The sequence below is a fragment of the Microtus pennsylvanicus genome, chromosome 13 (assembly GCF_037038515.1).
Source record: "Microtus pennsylvanicus isolate mMicPen1 chromosome 13, mMicPen1.hap1, whole genome shotgun sequence".
NCBI lineage: Eukaryota > Metazoa > Chordata > Mammalia > Rodentia > Cricetidae > Microtus > Microtus pennsylvanicus.
In genome coordinates this window covers 9,490,396-9,516,709 of record NC_134591.1, presented here as the reverse complement: position 1 = coordinate 9,516,709, position 26,314 = coordinate 9,490,396, and the positions used below count along the sequence as shown (strand labels likewise).

General features: G+C 42.9%; 1 protein-coding gene across 6 annotated transcripts in view; it reads left to right on the top strand.

Moving 5' to 3' along the window:
* Cdk5rap2 (CDK5 regulatory subunit associated protein 2) overlaps positions 1-26,314 on the top strand; it is a 210,880-nt gene that overhangs the window by 136,064 nt on the left and 48,502 nt on the right. For 4 of the 6 annotated variants that reach the window (XM_075945800.1, XM_075945802.1, XM_075945798.1 and 1 more), the window contains 4 exons: positions 5,271-5,455; positions 12,250-12,685; positions 17,132-17,363; positions 24,320-24,445. In XM_075945800.1, the coding sequence (XP_075801915.1) occupies positions 5,271-5,455; positions 12,250-12,685; positions 17,132-17,363; positions 24,320-24,445 (979 nt within the window). The remainder of the gene's footprint in view (positions 1-5,270; positions 5,456-12,249; positions 12,686-17,131; positions 17,364-24,319; positions 24,446-26,314) is intronic. The other 2 variants (XM_075945801.1, XM_075945799.1) reach the window with 1 other exon arrangement.

The following is a 26,314-nucleotide window of genomic DNA, read 5'->3' as shown; positions in this document are numbered from 1 at the left end:
ATCTTAATTATTGTAGGCATTAATGGTGTACTGTGTATTGTTTAGATTCCTATGTAAACTTTTTAATGTTTAAACTAAGGCAATGTGTTTAGTTCATCAAGCATTTTGTTATTTCTTTAAGGTTCTTTCTTCTAGTTTCACGATATGTGTGTTATTTTATCTGTAGGTGTCTACCGTGGAGCAGCTCATATGTTGCTCCCTCTAACTACCCACTGCCAACCTTTCCCAACTCAGGTTGTCAGGCTTGGTGGCAAGTGCCTTTACCCACTAAGCCATCTCCCATGCTCTCAACCAGTATATATTTTATAGTTACTTTTTTTTTTTCATGAAATGAAGAAGCTGAAAGCCTATATTTGCTAAGTTCCACAAGTATATGTAACTGTAAACTCCTTTCAAGATTCTCCACGTCCTTTTGTGTCAATCCCCTGCCTCATTGGCTCCCCTGCTCTGTCTACTGTGTTTTCATTTTCTGTTAGACTTTTACTTAATTACAGTGATAGTGTGTCAAGTCTTTACACATCATAATCTTCCTGAAATTCACTGATGTTGTTATATAAGCTAATAGTTTCTTGTATCCCATTGTTTGAATGTAGTAGTGTTTGCTCATCATGCTGTTAGATTCATTGACAAAAGGTGATACATGTATCAGTATTTCAGGATAGTTTTTACTAGTGAGCACCTAGGAGTAAGTTTAATATTTTTATGCTTCTACAAGCAAGTTTAGTAGCCTTGTTTGGTCCTTATCACCTAAGAATATCTGTAGGGCATAGTAGTACACACACATAATCCCAACACTCAGGAGGCAGAGTCAGGCAGACCACACAAATTTCAGTCCAGTCTGGTTTATATACTGAGTCAGGGATATATAGTAAAATTTAATCCCTTGTCTCCACTGCCAAGGATTCAAGAAAAAGTAAGAAGCCAATAGAGCAAGGGTGTCTCAGTAGTTTTGTAAACTTTTATGTTTTAGCAAGTTTGTTAACATCAACCTGTATCATGTTTTGTAGCATTGTCGGATGTGAGTTCTTGTTCATCAGATCTCTTTGATCTTGATTGTAGTTCAGATGTATCAGGCTAGAGTGTTCTTTTTTTTTTTTTTGCTTTTTCGAGACAGGGTTTCTCTGTGGTTTTGGAGCCTGTCCTGGAACTAGCTCTTGTAGATCAGGCTGGTCTTGAATTCACAGAGATCTGCCTGCCTCTGCCTCCCAAGTGCTGGGATTTTTTTTTTTTTTTTGGTTTTTCAAGACAGGGTTTCTCTGTAGCTTTGGAGCCTGTCCTGGAACTCGCTCTGTAGACCAGGCTGGTCTCGAACTCACAGAGATCCGCCCCAAGTGCTGGGATTAAAGGCGTGCGCCACCACCGCCCAGCTGTAGTTTAGATGTATCAGGCTAGAGTGTTCTGGTCTTGAGAATTTTCTATAAAGTAACATTCTGGATTAGTTTGTTTTGTTTTGCATTTCTTCTAAAGAGCAAGATTCTTCCTCTGAGAGGAATATAAGGATTTCAGCTGGACAGGGGGAGTTAAGATTGCAGTTGACTGATGGAAAGAACTCATAAGGTGAAACTCATGGTATGGAACCACAAGTATCACATATACACAATTGCCCAATACGTGACCCTAAACTCAGTGGTTTTCCCACCTCCAGCTAAGTGATGATGCATCAGCAACATGAGATTTGATAGGATTTTTGGAATAGGTTTGATTGACACACTGACTGGGCATGGCCACCTTGGTGTATATCTAGTGCCTCTTGGTTAATTCATATGTCTTCCTTTCTTGCTTTAACTTTTTATTGATTCTTTGTGAATTTTATATCATGCGCCTCAATCCCACTCATCTCCCTGTCCATTCATATCCACTCTCTGCCCTTGTAACCTCCCGCTCCCTCAAAAAAAAAAAACCCAAAATAAAAATGATAAAAAGTTTAAAAAATTAAATTAAAAAATATTTTACCTAGGAAGCTATGTTATGTCACCCAGTCTACCCCTTTTGACCAAATAGCTTTACATGCAAATAAGTGTTCATTGCAATGAGTCATTGGTCTGGTTCGAGGTCTCTAGAGGCTTCTGCTACTCTATCAATACTGGATCCTCACTGGGACTCCTCTCAGATATCCTGCTGTTGCCCTGTGACATGGAGATCTTCCAGCTTTGGTTCTGCAGGACCAGCCCTTGTATATGCTCCTGCAGTTCTTAGATGGAGTAGAATTTGGGCCTGGATCTGGCACTGGGTGGTAGCTGAGCTGGCCAGCCCGCCTGCCCTCCTGTGCTAGTGCCAACAGGGCCAGCTCTCCTTCTTTGCCCAGGTAAGGTGTTGGACCAGCTCCCCTGGCTGTGATAGCTGGCAAGGGGCAGGACCAGCTCACCCTCACCCACACCACAAGGGCCAGTTCTCCATCACTACCCTGATGACGGGCAGGGCCCTAGTGCCAGTGCAGGCAACGGGCAAGATAAGCTCTCCCATACTACCCAGGCAGGGGGTGAGCCAACTCTCCCATCAACTTCAGGCAGCGAGGGGTGTGGCCATCTCTCCCATGCCTAAGCCACCATACTTCCTGCAAGGAAATTCATGTCTTATGACCAAAACCTTGGTTGTTTGGAGAGTTGGGCTATTGCTTTCCTGGGAACTGTACCATCCATTCTGGGGAACACAGAATGCAGAAACATTGGGACTTTATAGCTTTTAAGGAATTTCAGATTCATTCAGTCTTTTTTAAGTCCTTCATTTCCAAAAGTATAAAGTTATCAGCAACCTGACACTCTTCTCATTAGAGATGACTTTTTGTCATCAAAATGACAGTGTTACTGGGACTGTCCATGTCACATGTGTGACATTCTAACAAGAGGTTTATTCCCCGTGCTAAACAGGAGAAGTGATGAATAATTTGGGTGCACCATGAATTTCATTTACTGCTTTTTTGCTCTTTGCTATTTTCAATTCCATCAATAGCTATTTTCTAAAATCTTGTTACCTTTCTATAATCTGAAAGTGGATTTAGCAAAGGCAGAATGGCAGTGGCAGAAGAGAGCATGCTCAATTTATAGCTTCACCTGAAGAGCATGCAGTGCTAGGGAAAGGCCCCCAGTTATTTGGGGGGGGGTATCCATAGCCAGTAGCTCTGACTTAGTTTTTATCTGATAGCTTTGGCATTTGTATCTTTGTTTGTTTGTGTGTTATTGTTGTTGTTGTTATTGACTGTTTGGCTTTTTTTTTTGAGAAAAGACACCACTGATTTGTTCATACATATTCATGCTGGACACGTTGTTGTTGTTGTTATTGCATTTTTCATACTAACCCATGCTCCATATAGCGTCTGGCTAGCGGAGAGGATGAAGGTACAATCAAAATTGAAGCAGATGATAAGAATCATTTCCAGAGTGACCAGCATTTGGAGCAGAGTAATGAGGTAGAAACAGAGTTTATTCCTTACTCTGTCTCGCCCTGTGTCCAAATCAGTCTGCTATCTGGGAGTATGTGTGGTTCATTTTCTGTTTATTCTGCCTGCATTGTGTCTACTTTATGCCAGTGGGCATCAGAGAAACTGATCGCTCTCTCTCTCTGTCTCTGTCTCTCTTTCTCTCTTCTCTCTCTCTCTCTCTCTCTCTCTCTCTCTCTCTCTCTCTCTCTCTCTCTCTCTCTGTTGTGTGTGTGTGTGTGTCCTCTCTCTCTCTTTTTATTCAGAACTTATAAAGTAGGTGATGGATCCAGTCATGAAACATAGTAGCTATAGAACAATAAGAATTGACTGTTGGACCTGGATAGATGATCCAAGTCACCCTATTTGTTTTATGCATTGGAAATAGGCCTTTGAGAGGAGATGATTTATTGAAGGCACAGATTAGAATGCCAGTGATGGAAGTAGGGTATGAATTCTTGTGTCTGGACTCTTAGAAACTATCAGGTCATCTGACTGAAGTGCAAGTGGACCTGATGAAACTGAGTGACTCTGCAATCTCATGACCCCTGTAATCCAACTCAGTATTATTCTGATCATTAACCCAACCCATATAGAATCTTCTAGTCATGCTGCTACTGAACAGTTGGGCTAAACAGTCTACAAGCCTAAAAGAACCTTAAATATTGAGATGTGGTAGGATATAGATGCTGCAGCTTTGATTGAGATGTACTAAGAGATGCTGTAGGTATGGAACTTTGTCTCCAAGGTATCCCACGTTCACAGAGACATGAGTGGGCAATAACTGACCTGGATAGTTTTGGAGCACAAAGTAATGAAAATGGATGCTTTGGAATCACATGAACCTGGTCTTGAGCCTTTTTTGCCTAACCTCTAAACTACCCTTGTGTGTAGGGTCTCTCAGATACTAAAACCAAAAGACATGTCATTAAGTACTTAGCAAATAATAATAATTTCTGCTTTTAATTACTGTACTATAATTTTTTTCCTTTTTTTGAGATTGCTTATTTGACGGATTTAATAATTAGAATGATGACAAAAAGAACCTATATATAACAGCTCATATGTGTGAATCTTGTTATCCATTTAAAAAAAAATCTTAAATCATTTTTCCAGTGTGGATAGATGGAGCGATGGCTAATGTGTGTATCACTAACAGTAATGAAGTCAACAGAAGTCATTTATAAGCTGGTTGAGGAAATTTACAGCTTTGGATAGGGGAGAGAGGATGCTAATTGTATCATCTTGGGACATACATGCCCAGAACAGCCTTTAACTAGAAGTCTCTGTGGTAGTACTCCTCTGGGAACCCCAATGGCCCAGGAAGGTGAATCTGTAAATAACATCTCCATGGGAATTAAGAACTTTCCACCCTCCTAATGAGATACATCAAATCCCTGTTAATTAGTGTCAGTAGAATAATAATAATGTATGTATCTGTAGCATAAGTAATGATGTTATGTGAAACCTATGATGACTGTACAAAACATGGTTGAGGGCATTCATTTTGCGTCCTTCTTAGGAAGAATTTCCAAGGAGTGGACTGTGGAATGGGAGAACATGCATCAAGGATGCACCTGTAGTGAGTCAGACACTTACCCTAACTTGGTCATCTTATTTTCATAGCAAGATGTATGGTACCACTTTAGAGTAAGAAAATTGAGGGTAAGGAAAGTGATGTAAGTGCCTGCCTTCCTTAACATGAGTGTGAGTATATGGACTTGCAGGCCTGTATCCTCCCTTTTTTTTTTCTTGTTCCTGCCTGTGGACCAGTACTCACCTGTAGCCCTTTCTTCTCCCCCCATCCTTCCCATTCTCCATATAACTCTGTTTGACCACACACTTTCATTTGCAGATCATGGAGGACTATGCCAAGAGTGACTGCAAAAATGAATATTTAAGGCATATGGATTCCAATATTTTAGACCATGATGGAGCCAACACACCTGGTATCCCTGGAGACCAGATCCTGGAAGACAAACTCCTAGGCCTGCTTGCCACTTTGTTCCAAAAGAAGGCCACACTGTTACTGGAAGCCAGGTAGACATGGGCCCAGGTATCTCTTTTTTTGAGGAGGAGTACACTTAGGTTGCTAAATGGACTCAGATGGTGGTGGCAGTGTACCTGAGAGCTCCTGAAATGGCTGGGAAGGAATCTAGCCAGTCGTGCAATTAAGTAATTAGGCTGCTTGCTGGTGGCTGTGAAGGGACTTGAGCAGAGCCACACTCAGGCCCATTACAAAGAGATGAGAGAAAGCTTTTCCCCAAAATTATTCCTGTGAGTCCCAGAAAGCTGCCTGACTGTCAAGAGCACGACGAGTCAGCCCTCCTGGCATCTCCTCTGGTTTTGGCATCAGCTTAAAAACACCATTGTAGTCGCGACTCCGCTGTTTTATGTTAAGCTTGAACTAAATTCCTCAGTTTATTTGCTGGGAGTTGTTCCTATTTGGGGAAATACTACAGTTGTTTTCCTGACACAAAGAAGCATTAGGTATGTTTGTATTTTGTAAATTAGTCCTTTATGAGCTATTTCCTCTTTCATATTCCTTCTAGGCCACCCATGGCAGTTGCATGGTTATGAAACCAGGAAGAGCTGTGCTGTCTTTTTCTCAGTATCTCAGTTTTTCTGATCACTTCTCAGAGTTGCTGGGTGGACTTAGAAAAAAATTATTGAGGATAGTTGGGTATGATCTATATTTCAATAAAAGCTCTCAGTGCTGATACAGGCAGAAAAAGTTACTACTGCTTTGTCTCTTAGCAAGTGCCAGCTACCCTAGTCTTTCTTATATCATTGCAATATTAAGCCTTGGGAGACCTTTCTCCTGAGACAAAGACTGGAGCATTCTGTGGTTGGCAAGCTTAGTGACACCCAACCTTTTAATCCCTGACACCTAACATTTTCTGAGGATGAATCTTGGAGGGACATGTCCAGTTTATCTTCAAAGGGAATTGGACAAGCATAGTTGGTACTAAAGACTAGAGAGTAGTGTTTAGATGTACATTTTATAGTTCAGAGGTCATAGACACGTTGGGGTTCTAGATCGGGATATCAGGGCTACTTCCTCTCCAACGCTTCCTTTCATCACTTCCCCTATGATCATTGCAGCAGGCTTCTCCCATTTGGGTGGGCATCACAGTGCTTCTGGCAGTCATTTAAAAATTCAGTGCGTTATTCTACCTAACTGTGCATTCGCACCAGCTGTGTGTCTGGTTAGCCCACTTCTTAGCTGTTTGTGCTGCTTTAGCCTTGCTGTCTATGCATAGGCTGCACTGCCCATCTCAACATGGAGAACAAATCTCCGAGTAGCCTTTGTTTCAGGGCTCTGGCACAGGCTGGTAATTAACACTTAATACGTGTGCTTTTTTCTTCGTCTTCCCTGATTAAGCCTAGTCCTCTGTTGTGCCCCAGCCTTGGCTAGCTGCTCATATTACCTGTGTTTCTAGGTTCTGTGTTTCTAGCACTTATTGTGTGTGGCACATCATGGAACTGTTTTGCAGGTTCTCTTATCCATACTGACTGATGTCCCCATTTCATTCCTCAAACAGATAGATATGATCACCTTTGAGCCACCATTTAAGTGTCAACTGCAAACGCTGTCATGTGGTAGAATAGAAAGAAGTATCCCTGCTGCTATCCAAGAAAGCCTTCCCTGTGTGGATTCACGTCTGACCTCCTAATTCCCTGTTTCTTCTGAGTCATTATTTTTCTTTTTGTCTGAGTCATTTTCATAAACATAAGACACACCTGATATTAGATATTTGGAAAGAATGCCTCCTTCCCTTCTGATTTCACATCCATTTCAGCTACTGTCCAATTTCTTTATTCTCATTCAGGCAACATTTCTCAAAAGACTTGCTGATATTCATAGCTTCCACCCTGTATAATTCTCTACCCCCATCTTAAGAGACCTCACAGCCTTTGCCTCATTTATTAAGTCAGTAACAGTTTCTAAACTGTGAAATCCACCGGCCAGCTTTTTGGCAGCATCTGGCCCTATTCCCTGCCCTTGCTCTCAGCCTCCTTTGTTAGAGGATAGTGGTATATCTTAGAGCCCTGTTTTTGGCCCCTTTCTTTGTTCCTCCATTCCCTCCTGCTGTTGGAATGGGTTACATGACTCTGATTTCTGTGTAATGATCCTAATAACTCTTTGCTGGACACCTCATTTTGCTTATGGATCAGATATTTCAGTGCTGACCTAAGACCCACATGGTACCACTCTGCTGCTTCTCTAGTCTGTGTCATGTTTATGTCCTGCATTGCCTAATAACTGTAGCCTACAGTTACAAGCTCCTCAGTCCCTAAAGCCCATAGCAAGTCCTCATGGTCACCCTCAGATTATAACCCAAGTTCAGTTCCTTCTGATCTCCACTCTTACCTTGTCACTGCCAACATCTCTTATTTGGACTTCTGCAATCGTGAAGCCTTCTTATTTACCCTCTTGTTCCCATTTCTACCTCTCTGTAGTTCGTTCTCCATAGAGTAGCCGGGGTCTTTTAAAAAAACTTAGGTCAGGTTGCTCCTCTCCTATGGTAACACCTTTCAGCAGATTCCCACTGTCACAGTCAGATCAGCTTCTAGACCCAACCTCTGCCATTTCTCCAGCTTCATTATAGACGCCTTGTGTTTTCTGAGCCTCGGCCACACCAAGCTTGTTTTTTTTTTTGGGGGGGGGGGCTTCTGGTAGCTAGTGTTCCCTGTGCTGTGATAGACTTACCCAAATGCACAATCAGCAGAGCTTTGGTGAGCAGTCAGCTCTGTGGGGAGGCTCTTCCCAACCATTTGGTTTAAAGAGAATCCCATTTGTATGCTTTCTCTGATTCATTCCTGCCTTCTCTCTCATTCATAATCCTTAGATTATTATGTAAGTACTATGCATTGATTTAGTTCTCAGTGTATGCATAGCTGTGTGTCTGTCACTGTTTTAAAGGCATGCCCATTCCTCTTCGGAAAAATGGAAAGTATCCAGTCACTGAATGAATGGCAGATAGTTGAGCATTTCACAGTGCAGCAAAGATTAAGTTTGGAAAACCAGGAAGAATTAGAACTCTCTTGGTGTCATAAAGGCCTAGGTTTTAATCTTTGCTCTGCCACTTGGCTGAAACCTTGTTTTCTCTTTGAGCCTGTTTCTTCATCTGGTCTCACAGCCTGGGAGGATGTTGTGTATTTCAAGGACCTGACACATGGCAAGTGCTTAGTAAATGTCAGTGCCTTCTCTTATACCTTCTGCTTGACACAGATGCTTGGGGGGGGGGGGGGAGAGGTGTAGAAGCACCACCCAGGCTTCTGATGAGACCCTTGGACCACACCAGTCTGAAGGTCCTGACGACAGAGACAGCTTAATGATTTCGCTATTCCCATTTCCAGCCAAGCAACACTTGAAATGTTTGATTTAATAGCCACCACTTTAGTATATTGCAGTGGCCTCCTTTGCCGCTGTTTACTACCCATTTGAAAAGTATTTTTCTTAGGTTTTATTGTGTGTTATTTGGTGGTGAGTGATGGTCGTCCTCCTTTGGCTAGCTGACTAGCAATTGTCATTATTATTAAGAAGGGAATAGAAAGAAAGGAAAATTTAGTCCTGATACTAAGAATATCAGAAATATTTTTAAAGTTGATGTTTATTATAGCTTAAGTTGGTCTTTGTAGTATAAATGATTTTATACTAGAAGTACGTAATGGCAGCTTGCATTTTGCTTTTAATTTTTCAAATTCGAATTGAGTTCACTTCCGTGATCTAGACCATGGGACTCTGGAAATAAGGCGGGGTTTACTGCTGTCTGAAGTGGGCGTGTTGAAAAGATGAGCCTGGGCAGTGCCATTTTCCATGGTGGCTGACATCAGAGGGAGGGTAAGCTAGATATGGCTACATTACAAGATTTCTTGCAGTAAAGCAATAAAGAATCTGAATGGAAACAGCAGTGGAAGTAACCCAAAGGCTTCTCTGTGACTGCATGAGCTAATGTAGCTAAGAGACCCTTCCAACAGCCAGTCATGGCTCCTAGACCAGCCCTTGCCTAGAGCACTTTCTCTCAGTTCTCTAGTTCTGTTTCACCTCTGCCCCATCTTTTTTGTTTTCTTTATTTCATCAGTGATTTAAACTTTATTCTTTTATTTAATTTTATTGATTTTTTATTGAGCTTCACTTTTTTCTCTGCTCCCCACCCTTTTTCTCCCCTCTCCTTCAACCCTCTCCCAAGGTCCCCATGCTCCCAATTTACTTAGAAGATCTTGTCTTTTTCTTCTTCCCATGTAGATTAGATCCATGTATGTCTCTCTTAGAATCTTCATTGTTGTCTAAGTTTTCTGGGATTGTGGTTTGTGGGCTGGTTTTCTTTGCTTTATGTTTAAAACCCACTTATGAGTGAGTACGTGTGATAATTGTCTTTCTGGGTCAGGGTTACCTCACTCAAAATGATGTTGTCTAGCTCCATCCATTTACCTGCAAAATTTAAGATGTCATTATTTTTTTCTCCTGTGTAGTACTCCATTGTGTAAATGTACCACATTTTCCTTATCCATTCTTCAGTCGAGGGGCATTTAGGTTGTTTCCAGGTTCTGGCTATGACAAACAATGCTGCCATGAACATAGTTGAGAACATCTTGTGGCACAATTGAGCATCCTTTGGATATATACCCAAAAGTGGTATTATGGGTCTTGAGGAAGATTGTTTCCTGATTTTCTGAGAAATCTCCACACTGACATCCAAAGGGGCTGTAACAGTTTGCATTCCCACCAGCAATGCAGAAGTGTTCCCTTTACCCCACAACCTCTCCATCATAAGCTCTCATCAGTGTTTTTGATCTTCGCCATTCTTACAGGTGTAAGATTTTTTTTTTTCTGAGATAAGGTTTTATGTAACCCAGTTTGGCCTGGAGCTTACTTGGTAAATGATCTTTCTGCTTCCATCTCCTGAGTGATTACAGCATGAGCCACTGAACCTGGCCAGATTGTATGGTTTAGTGGGCTTTATGTTTGGTAATGGATTTGCCAGGATTTAATTACCCATTCTCATTCCTATTTTCAAACCCTAACGTATTAGCCAGTCTTTGCTGCAGTAACAAGCAATCACAAGCATTCAATGTTCTGAAAGACTCCCAGCTGAGAATTTGATTCATGTTTCACTCTTCTGAGACTGAGGCTGGAAGTTATATTTTGGAAGTTGCTTCCAGGATGCTGGTATGAACCCCCTTATGCCCATATATCCCCCTTGGCCTTGTGGATTAGTCACTTACATACATACTCCTTCCCAGCATCAGTTTGCGTCTTTGCTGTAGCCTTTGTGCCAATACAGTGTCCGATACACAGAGGAAGTTTCCAGCCATATGTGCCATACCAGAACCATCCTGGGTGCTTCTCATGCTGGCTTTACTCCCAGTCCCCGAAAAGCAGAGCCAGAGAACTCAGCCTTGTGTATATGGGAACAGGAAGCCAGTGAAGATGGTGTGGTTGGTCTGGGCAGCCGGGCACTCTGGTGGGCAGTGCAGCCTGGGGCTTGTGTCCTCAGGATGGAAGCTAGGACATTGATGCCATGGCTCTCAGCCCAGACAGCTCAGCTCTCTCACCACTCCACCCTGTCTTGCGGGCTGACTCAGCTTTGAAGGGCAGCAGAGAAGCACAAGGTGCTTGGAGTGGGACCTGCTGTGTCTACAGGAACTGTCCACACAGCTGCAGCTACTAGCAGAAGTGGGGCAAGGCACATGACAAAGAACATCTGCTATCAGGATGCTACCTCTTTTAATCCTCATTGTTCCTTTAATCTTCCTATTCTCTGGAAGGAGATTTACCATCCTGTCAAAGAATCACATAGTTTGGAGCCATTCCATTTGTAACTTATTTGAATTTATTTTACTTTCTGTGCTGGGGTCAAACAGAGGCATGGACATGCTAAGCAAATGCTGTGTCTCTGAGCAACATGCTTAGCCCCTGAAGCCATTTATCTGTCTTTGCCCCAGTTTGCTCTCTATGGCTGTGAAAAAGACCATGTCCAAAAGCAGTTTGGGGAGGATGGTGTTTATTTGGCTTACCAGGTCATAGTCCATCATCAGAGAAATCAAAGCAGGAACTGAAGCAAAGACCAAGGAGTAAAGCTGCTTGCTGGCTTACTCAGGCTGCTTTCTTATACAATCCAGGATCACTGCTCAGGGATAGCACTTCTCAAGGTGTGCTGGGTTCCTCTGTATCAGTCAGTCAAGAAGATGCCCCACAGGCTTGACTACAAGCCAGTCTGAAGGGGCATGTTTTCAGTTGAGATTCCTGCTTTTCAGATTACTCTAGAATGTGCCAATTTGACAAACCAGCTAGCAACAGCCTTCAAAGCAATGCACTTTGTGCTCTATCTGCATGCTTGTTAATGAAGCATCCTTCATTAATATCTGTTTCTTGAGCACCTATTATAGACCAAGATTAATCAGGTCACTAGTGCATGGACAATCCAGGTTGGCATAGTTAGTCCAAAGCCATATTTGTATACTGAACATAGGAATGGGGCCAGTATCATGGAGTTGGGTCCCTTATAATTTTCATGGACACCCTGTGATCCCATTTATTCCTCCTTAGGCAAGCCCCTTTTCATATATCCATGTGGTCCACTTAGCTGGCTTTGTACTTATGTGACATTATCCACTAGCTAAGCAGGGTAATACCTGTCTTGTTTGGGTATTGTGAGGTTGCATGAGTTCAAATGTTTGTCATGGTTCCTGGCATATTTGGGAACTCACTATGTTTAATGCAAGTGAAATCTGGACTGGATCGGTGGGGGAGAACTTGGGAGGCTAGGTTGTCGCTGAATCTGAAATAGGAGGCTGATTCTTCCACTGTCTTTTTTTTGGAAAAGCAGACCAGATCTTCTGAAAGCTCTGGGTGCCTTGGTTTTGGAACGAATATACTCGGGAGAGCAGGAACTTCCTGGAGATCACCTTGATAGTAAAGCTAAGAAGGCACTTCAGCAAGTAGCTGTTCGGCTGAGAGATGAACTTGACCTTTCCTTCCCAGACGACTCATTCTCCAAGTCACACAATGAACTCAAGTCAACATGGGGGACCTGGCTAGTAAAGACAGGTGACAGAGCCAAGGTGGAGCTGAAGAATGCCTCAGTGCAAACTATCACCATAGAGGACACCCCCCATGAATTCAAATCTAAGGGCAAGAGAGAAGCTTGGCAAGAGAAACCAAAAGAGGCCATTTTCAGCACTGACCCTGAGTCAGAGGCCTTATGTGAGATGCCAGGGCTACGGGCCACTCCCCTCTCATTCCCTAGTACAATCAACAAGGTAAGGTTTTCTGTATATTAATTATGTATTTACCTTAAACAGTAACAACAGCAAAGTTTTAAAAAATCACCTTCAATGCCACCATATTTTTTGTTTCTGTGAATGCCAAATCTGGCAGTTCCCTTGTGCTTTTGTTGCCTCAGCTGCCTTCCCCTGGCCTCTCCTGCACTCTGCCCTTCTTTTGCTCTCCTCCCACTTCTTACTCTGACCCCAGCCTTATCTTATTTACCAGGACACTCCGGTGTTTTCACTAGGAAAATCACACCTGGAATTCTGTCTATCCATCTACCTGTAGCTTTCTCTTGGTTTTATGGACTAGGATGTTTCCCCATGATGGCCGCTTAAGATTCTCCAGGGCCAGAGTTTATATGGTTTTTTTCTACTGAAGGGTATTTCCCTTTGCATGTTGTAAATTTGTAAAAACTCAGCTTTAGGGGATGAGAGCCTGGCTTCTGTTTAAGGAGGAATTTGTGTGGAAGACATCATTCTGAGGGCTTTATTTCTCTTGGATGCCAGATTCTGAGCACTCAGAGTTAACCAGCCTAAAGTAAAGGGCCTAGGCTGGGGCACCCACTATATCTGCCTGCAAGAACATCCCTGTTCCCTGCCAAGCTGCCCTCCAGCCACAGTAGTCAAAATGGAGACGTCTGGTTTTGCTGAGTCAATGTGTGTGTGTGCTGGTTTTTTCCCTGAGCTGCTCTGTAAACTGTAAGCACAGCCACACAGACCAGATGATTAAGACTCAGACTTTCTTGACAGTGCATGATTGGACCTACCTTTCAGTCCTTTGGGAGTAAGGGTTGGCGTTGAGAATCTCTGTAACAGTGATGTGTTCTGTTAAAGAAGGAAAGAGGTTATGATTCTGATACCCATAGAGAAAGCTATAGTATGCTTGCTTCTGATGGCTGCTTTGTAGCATAGAAATCAACTGTACACACTGCTTCATAGCCTCAGAATGGAGAATTAAGTTTCTTTTCTGACCACTAAATTACTGCTTTTGTGCCTACCAAACAGAGTTAGATATATCATTAACAAAATTGCTTTTGATTGTTTTAAATTATTCACCAAAACTGTAATTTCTAGTAGAGCATTTTCTAAAGATATCAGTAGAGACTAAAACAAACAAACAAACATATATATATATATATATATATATATATATATATAATATGCACTGCCATTATATTAATGGTATTCAAAATGCAAATTTGTTCAATTTGGCTAGAGTAGAATTGCTTTTGTTTGCCCCAGCTCCTTCAGTTTGTACCTATGTATTAGGAAAACTGGGTAGATTTATTATTTTTTTTCTTTTTTGTTTGTTTGCTTTTTTCTGTTGTATGGTATGCCATCCTGTGCTCAGGAAATTGGATAATTGAATGAACTTAATTTTTTCAAATATATTTTATTTATAAATAAAATTATCTTTACTATGTTTTCAAAAGAGGAAAATTTTATTCATTCATTCCCTTACGTTTATCATCTGCTGTATGTACCGAGGACCGTGCCAAGTTCCCTTTATTATCTTATTTAATTTTTTCAACAAATGTAATCATTGTACATTGAAAGAAACACAGTGTCACAAAACGTAGAGACCTGTCCAGAAATCCTTAGCTGGCAAGTGGAGAGGAGATAGTTACTTGCTTGGCTTCAGAGAAAGACATTGGCTTTCTTTGTGGTTTTGATAGTGGCAAAATTGGTAATCCAGTGACTTAAGCCAGAACTCTGTATCTAGTTAAAAAGGATATCAGTGCAGCCTAAAGGTGAGACAGAGACCAGAATGGCCAGAAACGTGGTTATACAGGACTTTATAGACATACTTGTATTTGTATCAGGCCTGGCTGCCCACATGACCTCTCAGTACTTGGAATGGGATCAGTGTAACCCAGATTCCCAGGCTATATGAAGGCACAGTGAGGTAAGAGTGCAAGTGCCCAGGGCAGGTGACTGTGTGGCAGGAGCTCATAACATGTGAATTCTATTCCTAAGTAATACCATACAGTCTTCCATCTTTAATAATGATGGTAGGTGAGACTGCTCCAGTCCATATGGCAGCGTTTTATGTGGTGTTAGAACTCATGTTAGGCTGAATGATGGCAATCTTCCAACCTCAGATAGGCCTTGGCATTTGTGCACTTCAGATATCTTCTTTGCTGACATATGACACACAGATTTGGGCCCAAGAATAAAGACTGGTAGATACCCAGGACCAAAATTTGTTATTTCCCAGTTGTCTACTGAGGCATTTACCTCCCCCCAACTGGTTCCTCTCACCTCCTCAGACTGCCCTTGTCCTTGAACATTCTCCCTTCACCTCCTTGGAATTCCAGGACAGAGAGATCTCACTTGTCCTAACAGCCTTGGAGTTTGAAGAGCTGGTTTGATTCCCCAAGCCTTATACTGTTTGATACTGGAGTAGCTGCGTGACATCTTGGCTCTTTGAAAACAAATATGATAGAACATTTCCATGATTCCCTAAGCAAGCTCTGTATTCTTTAGTAATCAAACCAGTTTCCCACCTGCCCATCCCAAGTTCTAAGCAGCCACTAATCTACCTCCTGGTTACCTGACATTTTCTATAGAGAATCTTATAACATGTGACTAACTTTTCCACTTAATACTTTCAGAGTGCAACATGAAATAGCTCTTCCTTTGTTTTTATCACTACATAGCATTCTAGAGTATGGTTATTGCACATCTTATTTTGAATATTATATATTTTGTTGCTATTCATACAGATGTTTGTGTGGACAGGTGTTTTTATTTCTCTTGAGAAGATACACAGGAATAAACATGATGACCCACATGGTTACTCAATGTTTAACCATTTTGAGGAACTTCCAGCTTACCGACTGTGCCATTCTATCTTTCTCCCAACAATGTATGAGGCTTCCAGTTCCATCACTTCCTTACCCACATTTGGTACCATCTCTTCCCTAGTGGAAATGGGTATATGCTGTTGAAATTTCAGTAGCATTTCTCTGATGATCAGTGATGCTGAACATTTTCCCATGTGCTTTTTAGCTCTGTGTTGTCTCCTCCAGAGACATGCCTGCCTGGTCTCTTTCCTATTTTTTAATCGGACCATTGTATTTCATTATTATTGAATTGTAATACTTTACATATTCTAGGTTTGATTCCCTGTTCTCATGTTTTGAGTATGTTTGAAATTTACCACTTCATCAGGCCTCTAGATTGTCTACTATATACTAAATTGGAACCTATGATTGGTGTGGTAAAGATATGCAGAGGCTGAAACTCTAGGCCTTACATTCATGTTTGGAAGACAGGCGGTAACTATGGATTTTCTCAGGCATTACAATGATGCTAATGTCCTCTGGAAAAAATGACAGGGACTCTGAGTGTGTAACAGGAAGCTTTGGCTTGGACTTGGAAGTCAAGGGCTTGTTCTTTTGAGGGTGGCACATCTGAACTGTCCTGATGAATGGCTTAGTAGGGAAGCAGAGGTGAGCAAGAATGAGTGTTTAGACAAAGCATATGCTAAAGCTCTGAAGTGCAAGAAGCATGGTATTGTGAGGAGCCTATAGAAGTTTTGTGTGACCAGAGAGTAGGCTAAAGAGGGGATGAGCATTGACTTAGACTGTGGGTCATGCTGTACTATGGTGTGGACATTGATCTTTGACTTAAAATAACCAGGAAAATAGTTTTAAGCACTAAGGAATAGTCAGTTTGCCTCTTTGCAGTAGCATGGAGTGGATTAGAGAAACTCAAAATGAATGCTATACTCCCCAGGAGGCTGCTTGGGTGAGAGCTAGGAGCCTGTACTGGGGTGCCAGAGGAAGGTGAGGAGAGTTAGAAGAACTGAGAAGCACCTTAGAAATTGTACGTACGGAAGTCTGCTGAGCACTAAAAGGGAGTGATGAGAAGAAAGGGAGGTTCATAAAGACTCAGCTTCCTGGCTGGTGTAGTGAGTGGATGAGTGCAATAGCTATGGCAATAGCCTGCTGCTGGGGATGCGACATAATGAAATCAAGGCTGGTGGGAAGCTCTGGGTTTGAGAAATACACTAGGTAGCAACCCAGTCAGTAGCCACTTAAGTAGGGGACTTGCAAAAGCATAAGACAGATGGGCTCACACTAGGAATGGTGGAAAAACAGATAAAAACAAAAATAAAAACATTTCTGAGAAGACTGTTAAATATGAAATAACCAATTTTAGAATGTTTGAATTATCCAAAGAGAATATGAACCAGAACCCAGAGGGTGTTAGGAAGGACCCTTAACAGTGTAGATATATGTCAGGGAGGGGGTGGGAATCTGCCACTATTTGTGCTCTTTCTTAGGGACAGACAGGACAGAGATGCCGTTGTATAGGGCTAGATGTGTGGGTGAGCACCTCTATTTTAACCAATTTTAAAAACACAAAAATGTTGCTCATAAAACAAAATATGTTTTAAGCATACTCAGTACTGTACCTGTGTGTTTCCAGGATGCTGAGAAGACAGAATTGATGATCAAGTTAAAAGCATCTGAGTTATTGGAAAATGTGTATGATCTTCCAGCCTCCCAAGAGGTGGTAGCTCAGCTCCAGATTCAGGTTCTAGAGCTTCAGGGGGAGCTGAAAGAGTGTAAAACACGCAATAAGAAACTCCATGACAAGCTAATTCTGGCAGAGGCAATGATGGAGGGGATGACAATACCCAACCCTGTGTTGCTGAATGGTAAGCATCAAGAAAATGTATTCTCCATGAGCTGGGTGAGTGACCCACAGAACTGCCTAAAATGCTCTTCCTATTGTTCAGAATTGCAGTGATTTTATATAAGTTCCATGAACTGCAGTGATTAAGAAAAATGCACAGTGGAAAAATATGAGAAGGGAAACAAATCAGTTGGCTTCTTTTTTATTCTGGAGTCTGGAGTAGTAGGATTTGTAATAATCTCAGGTCATGGAGGCAGGGTCTCTCCTGCTTTCCCTTAGAGTTGTGTATGAATGCCTTGGTTTGAATCTGGATTTTTTTTTCAACTATTTCCCAGGCCTGTGAGAGACTTAGCAGGTAGCAGTACAATTTGTAAATGATGGTCTTCTTTGCAGAGTTATCAGGCTAACTTGAGGCTCACCTCAAATGCTACTGACTTTTTATCTCTGTACATATAATCCACTCCCCTAGTCATGATTCTTCAGGGACATAAGGGTTAAAATATGCCTAAGGAAGCAGAATCCAAAGACTTGGACAAAACCTTTCAGACTCCTGAACTAGTGTCTCCTACTTCAAGACAATAGTACTTCAAGATTGTGGATCACCATTACAGTGGGTGGTTTGAAAGAAAATGACCCCTACAAGGAGTCGCATTATTAGGAGGTGTGACTTTGTTGGAGGAAGTGTGTCATATCACTGTGGAGGCAGGCTTTGAGATCTCATATATGCTCAAGCCATGCCCAGTAAGACAGACCACTTTCTGTTGCCTGTGTATCAAGATGTAGGACTCTTAACTCCAGCACCACCGGTCACAACATACTGATAACGGACTAAACCTCTGAAACTGTAAGTGAGCCACACCACAAATGTTTTTCTTTATAGGAGTTGCTGTTGTCATGGTTTTTATGATTTTTGTTGTCAGTGGGTCCTGAGCAGCTTGCTTGCGGCGGGGCAGGCTGGTTCTGGTGACAGTGAGGTTCCTTGACGGGAGAGCTGCACAGACCCAGCCATGCGGTGAGTGGCTGGGCAGGTGACAATGAGTCCCCAGAAGGCACAGGTTCTCAACATTGAGAGGCTGGGTGGGCAGGTGAGCTGGTGGGAGACACGTGGACAGACACATCGTACAGAATAGAATTGGATATTTATCATTTAGAGGCAGGGAGAAGGAGAAGAGAACAGAGAGAGAGAAAAGGGGGGCAGAAAATTGGGGAGAAGCAGAAGCAAAGCTGCCTCTCTGAGAGGAAGACGGAAAAGAGAGCGAGCTTAGGCCGGAAGCTGAAGATCAGCCTGCCTCAGCGGATGGGGGAGGGAGTGGGTGTGGCTTGTCTCTTAAAGAGACAAAAATCATAACATTCCCAGCTCTTTTTTACAATAAAAAGTGGGAGATTAGACACCACAGTTTGACATGTTGTATGAAAAAGCCACAATTTTTGAGCTGTAAGGATTTTTTAAGCTTAATAAGAGGGATGTAAAGGCATGATCTGCCCTGTCACTAAGCCGCCATGCCACAGCACAAGCCGCAGAGGGGAGCAAAAGGCTGGAACCAAAAAAACTGCACCATGCCGTGGCTGGAATTGAAAAAGCCCGCTGGAATTTTAAAAAAGCCGGGGAGCTGCCATGGGCGGTTGCTATCCAGAGCCAAAATTGTGAAAACCCACGAAACAGCGGCACCCAAGGCCATAACGGGAATGGGTACGAATCGGCGCAAACACCCAGGACTCGTGGGCGAGCGTCCTCAGACCACAAGTGGGGTGTTATGGCTGGCTGGATTCAGTCGTTCGGGGTGACTCAGAAACCAGAGGCTGAGGCTTCTCTGAGCAGCATTTACGATGAGGGAAGAAAAAAGGAAAGAAGAAATGGGAAAAAAAATGAAGAAATTGGGGGACCCTGGGTCCCCAGTCAAATGCACTGTATGGGGACTGTGCAGTGCTAAACACGATTCTGGTTAAGGGAAGCAACTGTAGCAGAACAGGGGGAGACTCACCGATTGAAACCAGAAAGATAGTGGTGGGAGTGGGAAAAAAAAAAAACAAACCCAGTTCAGGATCCTAACCCTTGGAAAGGAGTTTCGGGGAGGAGCGCCTATCCGAGTTGCGGGACACCAATTGTTAAAAATGCTGCAAGGTCCCTGGCGGCAGTAGGCAGTGGGCCCACAGAGCAGCTAGTCCCAGGCAGAGACGGCTGCCAGTTTCCGAGCAGTGCCTGGTCCCAGACGGGCTGGTCCCAGTGAGCCCGGGGGTGTGATCAGGCGGCGGGTAGAAGACACACGGACAGACACATTGTACAGAATAGAATTGGATATTTATTACTTAGAGGAGGGGGAACAAGGAGAAGAGGAGAGAGACAGAGAAAGGAGCGGGAGAGAGGGAGCGCACGCGCCAAAAGGGAACAGTGAGAATCAAGATGGCTAGAGGAGGGCAGGGGTTGCCAGGAGTGGGCCTACCTTGTCTCTTAAAGTGACAATTAACCATAACAATGGTGTCTCTTCACAACAATAGAAACACTAATTAAGGCAGATGTTGGTTCCAGGGACTAGGGTATTGTTGTAAAAGACCAGACCATGTTTTTGTTTGGAGGAATTTGAACTTTAGTATTTTGGGTTAAGAATGAAGTAGAGTTCTTTAAGCACTTCTTAATGGGCAATACCAGTAGGAGCATGGAAGACAGTGTTGCTAAGAGTGATTTGAACTGGCAAGGGTTAGCTCAACAGGTTTCGGAGTTGTTATAGTATATTGCCTAGAAATCGTTCTTGTGATATTTTGGTGAAGAATGTGACTGCTTTTTACCTCTGTCTGAAAAGTTTGAGGCTAAAATGAAGAGTTTTGGATTAAATCCCTTGGCAGAGGAAATCTCAAAACATCCCAGTATAGAATCTGTTGTGTGGTTGCTAGTGTTAACTCTAATGAAGATATATAATGAGAAGGAGCAAGCTGAGCAAGGAAAAATACAAAATTTGAAATTTGAGGAGTAAAGGAGCACCAAAACATGGAATGGAGCTAAATCCTGTGCAGATAAAAGATTAAGAAATGAGTGAAAGGGGATGGTGACCTCAAGGCATCATCCCACCCAGCTAAATTTCCATTTTATGAAAGGGAATTAAAGGCTTAGAGCCAGGTGTGGTGCACACCTTTAATCCCAGCACTGGGAAGGCAGAAGATGGTGGATCTCTAAGTTTGAGGTCAGCCTGGTTTGCAGATCCAGTTCCAAGACAGCCAAACTTAGGAAGTGAAGATAACCATCAAAAATGGAAAGCTGGTGAAGATATAATTGATCAATGGGGCCATGTTCCAACCCCAGTAAGCAGCAGAACTTGGCAACTTTAACCATGTGGTCCTGGCTTTAAGGATAAAAGAAAGGATTAAGGAAAGTCACTGAAGCCAGTCGGGCATGTGTCATGGGGTGTCTCTGAATGGAGGCCAGAGAGACCATTTGCATGAAGCTGTGAAGTTGAATCCTGGATTGTCTTAGAGATCTCAAAACTTTAGAGATGCCAGAACCCTGAGCTACCTGCCGAGGAAGCTGCTAACAGGAAGTGGAACCAGCCCAGGAGAACAAAGTGTGTTGTAGTCAACAAAACTGAAAGGAGTTGGAGATCTGAAGAGTGCTTTCATATCAGACATGGAGATGCAGAGTTTGGAGTGTGCCAGGCTGGGTTTTCAGTCTTGTTTTGGACCAGTATTTCTTCACTGTGCTTCCTTCCCTGTCTTTTGGAATGGTAATGAATATCCTGTGCCATTATATATTGAAAGTATGTGATCTGCTTTTTGATTTTATAGGTGATGGCAGTTAAGAGATCGCATGAATTTCAGAAGAGACTTTGAACTTTAGAAGTTTAAATAAATTTGAGACTGTTATAGACTATGTGGATTTTTGAAGTTAGACTGAATGCATTTTTTGTATTATACTATGGCCATCAGCCTTTGGGGGGCAGGAATAGAATGTGGTCCCTCTCTATTAGAAGATGTGGCTTTATTGGAATGGGTATGGCCTTGTTGGAGGAAGTGTGTCACTGTTGGGGCAGGTTTTGAGGTCTCATATGCCCAAGTGTCTCAGGCCACTTTGTGTTGCTCTTGGATGAAGATGTAAGAACTCTCTGCCCCTGCTCCAGCACCATGTCTGCCTCCATGCTGCCTTGCTCCCCACCATGATGATAATGGACTGAACCTCTGAACTATAAGCAAGCTACCACAATTGCATTTCCTTTATAAGGAAATAAATTTCCTTTATAAGAGTTGCCATGGTCATGGTGTCTCTTCACAGCAACAGAAACCCTAACTAAGACAGCCAACGCTCTGAGAATCTGGAGAGTACAGAGAACCCTCATAGAATAGTTCAGGTCAGCACAAAAGTAGCACTTACATCTTCCCCAAAGGCTTATGAAACTTCAAATGTGCCCATGTTGGCACTTGATTCTGATCTCCTACTGTAAGCAGTTGACAGTCACATGATGAACCTTTATCCACAGTAGGAACCCTGTGTGCCAATCTGTTCTAGGCTGTGTGGTGATAGAAGCACAAAACAGATGAGGTCTCTTTCCAGCTTATGTTGTTGAGTGTTTTTACAAGGAAAACATTTAATTGAGGTGGCTCACTTAACAGTTTCAGAGGTTCAGTCCATTATCATCATGTCAGAGAACATGGTGGAATGTGAAGACAAGCTACTTATTGTACAATACAATGCCTGTGAAAAGTGCAACAGGATGAGGGGCTTGGGGCATGAAGAGTGAATAGGGTTCACTAACACTCATGGGTGTTAGAGTGCTCTGTGACAAGGTGGGATTTGGTTGGAAACTAGGAGCTGTTAGCATGCTTGTCGTGAGTGAAGGAAGAAGAACAAAGGCCCTGGTATTGCTTTATACTTGAGAACTTGGGTATGGAGTAGGGAGACCAGTTACAGGAATGGCTGGTGTGCATAGCATGGGAGGGGGCAGGCAGAGATGTAGAAGATGAGGTCAGTGAGCAGCAGACCAGGTGCACTATCAGAGACTATTCTAGGACTTCATCTTCACAAGAGTAGAAACTGTTGGAGGCTTTTGAGCCACACAATGGTGAGATCTCACTTAAGCTTTAAAACAGGAGCTGGCAAAGTACTGTCTTTGGCCAAATCAAACTTGCTGCTCTCTTTTGTGATTTAAGCTTATTGATAACCAGCTCTATTCATTCACATAGCAACTGTAACTGTTTTATTATAAAGTAGAGTTAAAGGTATGCTAGAGACCCTAAAGTCTAAAAATTGTGTCATTTTGCTTATTGAAGGAAACAGGCCAACTTGTGTTTTAAAGGGATAGTTTCCTTTGCTCTCCATTGGAAGGATGGAGTTGCCCTGCAGCAGTATAGGAAAGATCACAGTAGAGGCAGGAATTGGGGGATGCTAGATTTCTGGCTAACAGTTTGTTGAACAATCCTGGTAGAGACTTCAGGCAGGCAGCTGGAAAGAGGTGAGTTTGTTGTCTAGGAGAAGGGAATAAGCTTGAAAAGAAACCAGGGAATAACCACATATACTAATATTTGATATTGTATAGCTCAGGTCCATAGAGATGAAACTGAGGAGTTCTAGAGGTTAGAGGTTCTACTGAGGAGCAGCAGCAGGTGAGGTGGGATAACAAGTAACGGTGACATCTCAGCATCTCAGAAGCTGAGTTAGAGTGGTAGTCAGCTACTGAGAAGATGAGTCTGAGGGTCTGTCTGCCTTGGTGTTTAATGAGTCCTTTAAGAAGGAAGCTTCTATGGGAGGGGCCTGATGGGCATAAGTTCCAGAGTGACTACACTGAGGCCAGAAGTTGGAGACACCAAGGATAGACACCTCTGTGGAATTGCACTGATGTGAGGTGTGATGGGCAAGGGCCACCAATTACATTCAGACTACCACAGAAAGCTCAACTGTTTCTAGCTTGCCAACAAAAGATTCAAGTACTAGATAGGAAATTGTCAGGTCAGAGCATTTCTAGAGTAGGTCAGGGGTGGGAGTTGATTCTTGTAGCCCTGGGTTTCCTGTGGCACTAATCAAATGAGTCTCTGTTAATTGTTGAACCCATTACACACATTAAATACATATTCTAATTGAATCTTCCTGCTGTCTTTGGAGGCAGTTCCAGTAACTATTGTCTCCATCTTAAGCATAGGCAGCAGTTAAAGAGAGGAAGTGACTTGGACAGTTACTCTGGTACTCATCGCCAGGGCTCCATATGAAGTAGCCTGGCTGATTCCAAAGGCCTAACACATAATACTCTATAGGGATTTTGTGATGCTCTGCAGCCAGAGGCAGCTTCCCTGGAAGTTTAGGCTGTCTCTTAGATTCACTTACTTGGGGTTTCAAGCTCAGTCACCTTCTACAGAATCAGACTTCCCCTCCCTCCTTTCCCACTTCCCATTAATTCTTCCTTCCATCCATCTAGGCATCTAGTCACCCTGTTGTTAAGCATTATCTGATAGTCTGCTATGTCTTCAGCCAGCTTAGAGAGTAGGAAAAAGACAGACCACATACAGTTCTCCACCTTCTGAGCGTTCCCTGTCATATTGTAGTGGGGGCAGATAATTGAGCAGTGTTGGGGGGTGGGACTTTAGAGGTAAAGTGCTGTGGCAGAGGTGACCCAGCCAGAAGAGGGACTGGCATTTGTCTACGACTTGCCATCTGCTCTACACACTTGCTGAAACTCTATAGAGTGCATCAGCCAGGTGCTGCTCTGGCTATCACCCAGAAGCCTCTGGGACTTCTCTCACTTTGGAAAAGTGGTCATGGGTTGATGGAATTTATTTTCTCACTCATAGTTTTTTGAGAACTTGAACTTAAACCATTTCAGACAAGCTGTACTATATTTATGCTTTTATGTCCTGTTATGGCAGCTCGATAGATTAATTTTATCTTATAAATTGCATTTTGCCTCCCCAGTGTTTTTATTCTCCCAGTTGTGTCTTTGTGTTCTTCTCAGTTGCTTGGCTAAATTTCAAGTCTCCCGTTTTATTTTTCTTTCTCATTGCCAGAGCCTGCAGCTGTTGTGAGAGCAGTCTACCAGGACAACCCAGGCAAGCAAGAAGGACCTGAAACCACACGCTCTGCTTGGAAAGACAAAGAAGCGGACAGTGACCAATATACGAGCTTTGAGATCGGTTAGAATTCCACCATTATGCAACAGTTACTGAGTACTAGGCATTGTTCACTACTATTTTATATCAAAGTCCTTACTAGGTCCAAAAAAAAAAAAAACCTCTCTTTAGGGGCTTCTTTATCATTCCCATATGACAAAGGACAGGTGAGGTTATTTGAAAATAACTGACTAGGGTCACATATCTGGTAAGGAGACAGGCGAGTCAGGGAATACCATAATGTCAGTGGGACTTACTGGTCTATTTTCAGGTGCTTCTGCAAGGTGGGTTCAGATTGTTTATCTTGAGGACACAGTGTCATCTTTCAATAGACCTCACATCAGGGACATGGAATTGTAGCAGGCCATTAGCATCCAGCTTGGTGTTGGCTGTTGTTGAGTTGCTCTCTGTCAGTCTAGGAGGAGTGAGACCAAGACTGTGAACTTTCCCAGTAGGTCAGTGGGGGTGTGCAGAGAGGAGAGAGGACTCCAACAAGTTTGTATCCCCTCCCTTTAATTATGAAGTATTATAAGCCCACAAATCTACACAAAGGACACAACATTGATTCACATTCCTGTCCAGTTAGGATGAGCTAATGCTTATTCTTATTCTTTTTACCTTAGATTTTTTTATCCTTTTGTTAAAAACAAAATTACTTTTGTTTTACATTGAGTTCACTTTGCAAGAAGTCGTGGTCATTGAGAATTCTAAGTCTGTGGCAAGATGGCAGGGAGTAACCAGCCTATTGAAAAAGACTGAGCTATGGCCCAGGGGCCCAGCTGTGTATTCTCCCCAGGCTGGAGTTTCCTGTGCTGATTGCATGGTCTTGTGCTTTGGGGTGGTCTAGGCTTTCAAGAAAAAACTTCTGTGCCAGGCAACAAAGTGCTAGTTAGCTCAACTGTGGGTCATGGTTTGAATGTGGACTGCCACTCACAGACTCGTGGGTTTGAACACGTGGTCCCTAGCTGGTGGTGCTGTTTTTAGAGGCTGTGGAATGTGGTGCTTGTTCATTGCTAGGATTAGTGGAGGCTTCTTCTCTCAGTACCCATTTTTCACTGGGCTGCATTGATCTTTCAGAGTGTGCCTCCTGTACTGTGGACATGTGACTGCCTGTGCTTGAACTCCTTCTCCCTTCTCCCTCATCTCCACCCAAGATGTACCTTTTGTGGACATAGTTTTTGTATATCCTAGCACTTGAGCACTGGTGTTGTTGATTTATTCAGTGACTGCTTAGCGCAGGGCTGCATGCCATGGGTGACAAGTTTAGCTTTGGCTCCTTTTTCAAAACCACCTCGGTAGGTGCTTGGGGAAGAAATGAAGGGCATCAGTTGCACAGGTGCTATTGGTCTTACTCTTAAGAGTTCAGAGCTATTCTCATTTGCCTCTGACACAGGAAACTCCAGTCCTAGGATGCTGGCAGAAGACAACAGGTGCAGTGTTTCTCCTTTTTATTTTGGGTAGCTCCAGCTTTTAAAACCTTGCCCTCCACTTGAGTAACACAGACAACTCAGGTAAAGGTGCTAGGCTCGCCGGCAGGTCTCAGTACATAATCGTCTAAGTCCCCAGGCCTGCCAGCTTGCAAGTTCAGGGAAATGGATGGATGGGTAGGAGGGTGAGTGGGTGGATGATAGGTAGGTAGATAGATAGGCAGACAGACAGATTCCTTTCCTACAACATTCATGCATTTTTATCCAAAAGTATAATTAGTTTGCTCAGGGCTGCCAAGGACAAAATGGCAAAGTTACATTGTTTTACTGGTGCTGCCATGAGAGTTGCTATGCATTAGCCTTGGAGCTTGGGAGTTCCTGCCTCTGCTAAATCCAAATGGTTATAGATTGTGGACTTTGAGAGTACTTCTTGGCAGGGGGTGGGGAGGTTCTTAGCTTTTTTCCC